Genomic DNA, 7255 nt, shown 5'->3' with positions numbered 1-7255 from the left:
CATAGTCAAATGCACCAAGCGTTGCGCAACTTTTTATGTAACAAAAGTTACGTAATGTTCGTTACGTAACAGAGAAAGACGTTTTTTTGTTTTTTTTTCAGTTTTTCGTGAATTTTCGACAACCCCTTAAGATAATTACATCTCGACCACTCGTATGAAAGCTGAATGTCTCAGCTTTCCAACGAGCCTATTGGCGTCTTGGTACTCTCATCTAGTCGCCTGCTATGAGCTGCAGAAATTGAAAAAACAGATGGACGACGATTCTTTCAAAATGGCGGCTATTCATCTGTTTAATTAATTACAAGTAAACTCTTTGTTTTTATTTTTACTATTTTAATTAACAAAAATTAAATAATAAAATATCGACGATACTGTACATAACAAGTAATCTAAACTAATCGAAATAATACCATGCGTTCCCTCTATTTTATATGACTCTACATGTTCGATTTCAATAAAGGTTGTAGGTATTGACGGAACGACTTGTTGACTGGTTCTGCGTTCAATGGACTCTTGGAAGCTTCCTCGAAGAGCCTTTCGTAGACATTGCCATCATAGGAACCCAGTGTAGACATGAGGATTTCATCCCTGATATCGAAACTGTCTACAATACCGACAGCGTTCGGGCGGATGGCGGCTAACAATTCTTCAAGCCAGGATTGAAGCTCTTCGATGTCTTTGCCCAAAGTATTGGTGTACTGAAAACAACAACAAATTATGTAATATATAAATACAATCAAATAAACGAATCTATTATTACCCTGAGTAAATCGCCTGTGTACCTCAAGGCAATGTGCACCGCATACAAATTGACTAATTGGAATAAAACGACGCGTAACTCCTCGGAAACAGTATTCTTAATTTGCAACATCATGTTGTAGTAGATTTCCACCACGTTCACTCTGCAATGGGATTCGGCAGCACCGACGAGCTCAATACTGGTCTCGTTCCAAGCATCTTCTGGAGCCATGCCTTTCTCCGCACGACTGCTCATGTGGTTAAAGGTTGTTTGGATCTTACTAGCAGCCATCTTCTTCAATGCACTAATAATCCATTCGATGTTCTTTTCGAAAGGCTTAATATTGGCAGTTTGATAAGTTTCTAGATATTTGATTGTTGGTGTCATAGATTTTCCTTCCATCACGCTTTGACAACTCTTCATTAAGAATCTAGCAGTTTGCAGTAAAAGCACGGTGTTTTCTCCTTCGTAAGTACACATGGCCGTTACCAAACCGTAAGTAGTTGGTAAACTGGAGGATGTCATGTAGCCGTGTCCACCGCAAGCCAAACGGCAGGTTTCCACTCCAGCTGCAGCATCAGCTGAAGCGACGGCCTTCAAGCAGCAGGCAATAGCGTGCAGCTACGACGAAAAAATTATTATGAATAGCAGTTAATTTGATTATTAAATTAGTTATACTTCTGGTAAACGGTCTAATATACCAGCTTCCAATTCTCCGGTAACGTTGTTGTAATACTCCCATAACCACTTAGCGACATATGAGTAAGCGAAGAAAGTTGCGATATTAGGGAAGAGCTTATACTGTTGAGTAATGTAATCCATAATTTGCGTTTCCGGTTCTCTAAACAATATTAAATGAGTATGATTATATTTTAAATATAGGTATTATTGATTACCCAGCCTTAAGTTGGCATTGATGCCTGACAGCGCTGTAGCGAGTAGCAATAGTCACAGCTTTTCTCAAGAAGAAAGCAGCGTCTTCTACAATGACTACACGCACGAAGATCATAGTACCGTAAGCCAATTTGCTACTAGGTGCTTTGACGTAGGTACCGTCTTCAAGAACTTTGCTGTTCTTCATCAACAGATGATTTCTTGGAATGCGAACTTTTTCGAAACCTAGGAAACCATTGTTTGTAGCGTTCATGCCAAGTTTGCAGCCGATTTCACCGATTTTAATTCCAGGTAAAGGCATATTAGTCTCTTCGTCCCTGAGTTGGACAATGAAAGCGTGCATACCACGACATTTCTCTTGAGTGTATAATTGCGCCATAACAACGGCGTAATTTGAAGAGTGTCCCAAACCACCCGGCCACCATTTGTAGGAGGTCAGAGTAGGACTATGCAAAACAAACTCTTGAGTTTTCGCATCATAAGTGGCCGTTGTTTCAAGACCTCTGATAAACGTTCCATGTCCTAGCTCGGTCTATGTAAATCCACAAAATCGGTGTCAGTTTATCAACAGATATAGAGATTCAAGTGCACTCACCTGAGCGTAAGTGCCGATAATTTCCAAATTCCAGGCTCTCTGGATCCACTCGGCCTGTTGATCGATGGTGCCTTGACCCATAAGGGTAGGTATGAACATGATGTAATGCAACGCAATAGGGTTGCCATCTTGCAAAAGCGCGGATCCCAACTGGGCCCCAATAACTTGTCTGAGGCAAAAATTCAAACGTAAACATGAGATGGTTCAAAGTACAGGGCCAACAATTAATTACCTGTAATTATCAATTCCACCTTTTCCCTGATCCTGCAACTGTTGAACCTTCTTAAGAACCAAGCACGCCCTGCGTACAGACTCTTCGTACTTTTCTTTGTGACTCAGGTACTCCACCGGCGTCTTCGATTTGAATTCAGGGTCATTCAAGAAGAACTCCTCTGTAAAGTAGGAAAGTGCTCGTTACGGCTCTGTTCTATCATTAGAAAGCTGATGGAACTTTCACTGCGTACGCTCAGCTGACGCACAATCTCCGATAGATAGATACTCACCCAAGATGCACTTTGAAATGTTAAATATATTACGTATACAAACTGTCTTTGTAACTACTTTGTTTGTATTTATTATTAGTATTATGCTGATATGTTAATCTAGTTTTAAAACAACATGTTTCAAATATAAACCCGTGCCGGTAAATCTATTCAATTGATACGGCTTATCGCAATAGTACAAAAGTTTAATTTTTTAAAGTGATTATAGTTTCATTGGTAATTGTTTTGTTAAATTATGTTTTAACAATGCGTCGTTAATTAATAGTTAATTGATTATAAATTGCTAACAATTTTCCAGGTTTGAACATTTAAATTTGAAAGAAAAAATAGTTTGAAATCTGTCTATATTTTCGAGGACGCATAACAGGTTTGGTAGAAAGATGATGTGCGTTTTGAATAAACAAAAGAAGAAACGATTGACAAAAGTGACGCATATATGTGAGATGATCTTCGAACCTCTTTCTCTGCGTTCAGCAGTCTTGTCTGCTCCTCCGTCAAGTAAATGGGTCAGCTCCAAATTGTTGAACGTGCATTTTTGTCTTTCCCGCAATAAATCTGGGTTCACTTTGACAGGGGCGGCGTTGTTCATTTCGGCCGGGGATGGATGGACGTATGTACCAGGGTCAATTGCGAGATCTTTGATCTTTATCCTTCTTTTTCGCTGCCAACCGCACGGCAAGCTATTAAATACTGACTAAACAACAATAATACAGAACTCGCACATAAATACCAGACCCCACTTTTCTACGAGATTCACGGTATGCTCCGACGAGCATGCCAATGCTTACAATTGCGCGCGAAATTTCAAAAGCGCGACCTTGGGACTCCATATCAACCTTATCGGACGCCTCCGAAAACAATTGTCATCCAAAGATAGTATCTCAATCGATATACACACGAAATCACGTCTCATCGGAGACCATAAAATCGTAGATGGGATAGGCAACCAGATAACAATCCGTTTCCGTTTCGATATTATATAAATAGCACACAGGAAAACGCACTTGTGTCGAAACGTAAGGGAAAAAATCGTATATATCAGATCACTTATCGGTTTCTCATTCCAAAGTCTACGTTCCATAATATATCTCAGACAAACCATTAAAAAAACAATATTGATCCGCCTCTGTATTACAAAAAAATGCATTTTTGTAAATCATATTCAATAAAGTTTAAAAATATTAGATTATAGATATACTCATAATACTACTAAAACGTAGTAGTTTTACAAATAACATTCATTTTCAATAAACTGTATCTTCTTCAAGATGTACATGAGCTATAAAGATGTACTACCTAGATAAAATAAGATGCTTGTATTTTGTTTCGTTATCTCCAAATTTTAAGAAAAAAAAAATCAATTAGTCAATGATTTTTAGAAAAACTATTGATTATATTTTTTTTATTTAAAAAAACTAAAAATTCAAATTACAATCGTTAATTATAATATTAATGAAGTAAATAATACAAATGCATATAGAAAGATGTTGATACGCCTCTGGGCTTATGCACAAAAATAAACTATTACTATACGATTTTCTAAATTTGTAGGCTTTGTCTATAGAAAGTAACCGAGGACAATGAATTCAACAACTCACCTTCTATTTTGCAAACCGATTGACATGAAAGTAATGTTCAAATTTCAGTAAAAAATTTTAAAAAATATGCTAAAAAATTTGGATAATCTAAAATTTCGTTGAATATTTGTACTTTAATTAGACTTTTATTTTACAATTACAGATTAATTAATATGACAAGTGCATATGGAAGTAAAGATGCTTTCATTCGTTAGTATAATAAATTTACTTCAAGCAATAATTAATGTTTGCTAATTACAATTAAAATATTTGGTTTCCTAAAAACATAATTATTATCAAATTCATTGTATTTTTCCTATCTCATGTTTCTCAAATAATATTGAAATTATCAATTATTAGATTATTTTATAAATAGTCATAATTGTTACTCTAATACAAAAATGTAACACGAATAATAAATGTATCTAATAAATATCATATAATCATTGTATATAAGATGAAATTATCGAATAGATTGTTCTACTTCGAGTACCATACCGTTATCAAATGAAAATAGGTTTTTATCAACATTTTAACGACAAGACGAAAAAAAATATAAAATAAATATGTTATCAACTGCATTGCGATATTTTATGATTTCCATTCAATTCAGTAATCAGTTGTTTAGTGTTTTTCTATGTGCAATCTTATTACAGAATGAATTTCAGTAACATTCATACATGTGTTTGAAGTTTTATTTTGTCGTATATTTTACGTATTATCAGTCTATAGAATTAATTGAAATTTTTAGAAAATTTTCAGAATAATTGTTTTTTGACAAAGTTTTCATTAAATATAATAGACTTAAGAATGTGACATGAAATTGAGTTTGGGTATTTTTTTTTAATGTAAGACAAGAATTAATTCGTATCAAATAAAATGATGCAAGATTTTCTTGATTAAATAATTAATTATTTTTTTGTTAATTTATTTACTTATTTTGAAAGTTATTATTATCATTTAAATTTAACTATAGAATGTATTTTTTTTGTTGTATATTTGCTGTCTGACCAATTTGTTTAACGATTAAAACCTTGATTGTGTAACCAATTATCAAAGGTGTATAAGAATAACAGGACTTTGAAGTAAGAAAAGAAAAACATGAGTAATCAATGTAATAAATAAAATAATTATTAATATTATTGGTTTAATATCAAGGTTTTATTTTATTTTTTATTAATTGTTAAGTTTTAAATTTTTACTAAAAAAAATTGACAGACAATAATTTAACTACTTCAATTAATTAAATATTACTAATTATACTATAATTATGACAAAACTTGAATAATGAAATTGTGATTATGTCTAAATGACTTTTAAACTCACTTACCATATTGTCATATGACCTTGTTTTGTGAACACTTTGCTACGAAAACTAGTTTAAAGTACTTCCAGTTTACAAGAGGCAAGATTATATACCACGCCTATAAAGAGTTTCTCATCAAGAGCCATGTAATAATTTAGTATTGTCGGAGTTAGTAATTTAAAATTCCGAGTATAAAATGCATTGAATTAATGATTGATAAGTGGTTGCCTTGATGTCGGAATATAGACGAACATCGGAATAAATAAAACACCTGTTGCTTCACAATTTAATGAAAGGAGACCAGTTCTAAAGAAAAAAGAAATTGTTGAGCAGAGATTCACAAAACATAGAAATGGAGGACTGCATAGTTTGTCCAGGTCATTTATTTACATCCGGATTGTACATCTAGTTGTATTTTTTTTTTCTTCAATTATTTTTGTTTGTTTTTAATACTATACAATATATATTTCAAAAATGCTCTACATATTCAATTAGAAAAAAACATACCATGTATTAATAATAAAAAAACTAATAAAGAAAAGAAAAAAAAATTGTTAAGGATAAGTATTATAATTGTTAATAATTGATGATACAAACAGTTTCCATAATTATTTCTCCATTTTCTTCTCCGGCCTTACTCTTCTTCTTTTCTTATTATTAATATTATTACTCATTCGAAAGATATCTAAGAACGATAAATTAACAAATAAATTAAAAAATATATATATTTATATAGGCTGTCAACAAGTATAAAATAAAATTAAAAAAAATAATACGATAGAAAGGAAACAAGAATATCCGAACGACAAAATAAAATAATAAAAGGGAAGGACAGAATTGGAAGAAAGTAATCAGAGAGTGAGAGATAGAGAAAAAAGTGATAGAAATAGTAAAAATAAAACATGTTACATAAATAGTTGTCTTGGAAAATAAATTATTAACATACTCAGGGCATTGATAGGGGCTCACACCTATTATATATTATTTTTTTGTTTTCAAATCGTTTTTCTTCTTTCTTTCTTCGTGATTTTTGTTTGTTGTTGTTGTTGTTGCTTTCTTTACTTTTTAAACACTAGAATTACACACAAAATAAAGTTTCGAACAAAAAAAAATATAAAAAATAAAAATAAAACTTATTGGACAAACAAGACAAAAAAAATAAAATAAAATTGTTAATGGAAAACACAACATCAGAGATGCCTTAAAAATCCATCGGAATGTTACACATAATCGACCCTATATACTTATTCTATGAATACAATATATAATTTATGTTTGGTTTCATTTATTAATATTTTCTTCCTTTACAAAAAGCCAAAGCCAAAGAACTCGTTTAAATTTATTATTATTCTCTTATGAAGATGACTTCTTCATAATGTCCTCGTTTTTTTTTTCTCGTCGAAGAACAGTCTTTGAATGTGAGCGCATATTCAAAATCCCTTCTAATTCGCGCTTACAAATAAAAGTGAAAAGTATTCGTAGCAAAATACAATCGTTTTGTTTCTTTCCACCAAGATCTTAATACAGAACAAACAAATAAAAACAAAAAATAATGAAATTAAATTAAAGAGTAAAATTACAATCCTAAATACAAGAATATTATTAATATATGGCCGACGGATTGAAGTCACATCTCGAATC

The 7255-nt window shown here is 32.2% G+C and overlaps 1 protein-coding gene across 1 annotated transcript; it reads right to left on the bottom strand.

Annotated features, from left to right (window-relative positions):
* Positions 1-261: 261 nt before the first annotated feature.
* LOC108556617 (probable peroxisomal acyl-coenzyme A oxidase 1) lies at positions 262-3527 on the bottom strand. The gene is made up of 7 exons (XM_017912799.1): positions 3188-3527; positions 2461-2620; positions 2229-2397; positions 1636-2165; positions 1418-1580; positions 761-1360; positions 262-698 (listed from the first exon to the last, which is right to left on the bottom strand). The coding sequence occupies exons 1-7, from the start codon at positions 3318-3320 to the stop codon at positions 438-440; spliced, it is 2016 nt and encodes a 671-aa protein (XP_017768288.1). The 5' UTR covers positions 3321-3527; the 3' UTR covers positions 262-437.
* Between the last annotated feature and the right edge of the window lie 3728 nt (positions 3528-7255).

The sequence above is a fragment of the Nicrophorus vespilloides genome, unplaced genomic scaffold (assembly GCF_001412225.1).
Source record: "Nicrophorus vespilloides isolate i.1.1-1 unplaced genomic scaffold, Nicve_v1.0, whole genome shotgun sequence".
In the NCBI taxonomy this organism is placed as follows: Eukaryota; Metazoa; Arthropoda; class Insecta; order Coleoptera; family Silphidae; genus Nicrophorus; species Nicrophorus vespilloides.
Note: the sequence above shows the minus strand (reverse complement) of the source record. Positions and strands in the feature narration are given on the sequence as shown.

Excerpts from the sequence above, each read along its gene's own strand:
- LOC108556617 (XM_017912799.1), bottom strand. The coding sequence starts at position 3,320 with ATGAACAACGCCGCCCCTGTCAAAGTGAACCCAGATTTATTGCGGGAA. Across the intron at positions 2,166-2,228 it reads TTATCGGCACTTACGCTCAG|ACCGAGCTAGGACATGGAAC; the intron begins GTGAGTGCACTT and ends GGATTTACATAG. Across the intron at positions 699-760 it reads ACACAGGCGATTTACTCAGG|TACACCAATACTTTGGGCAA; the intron begins GTAATAATAGAT and ends TGTTGTTTTCAG.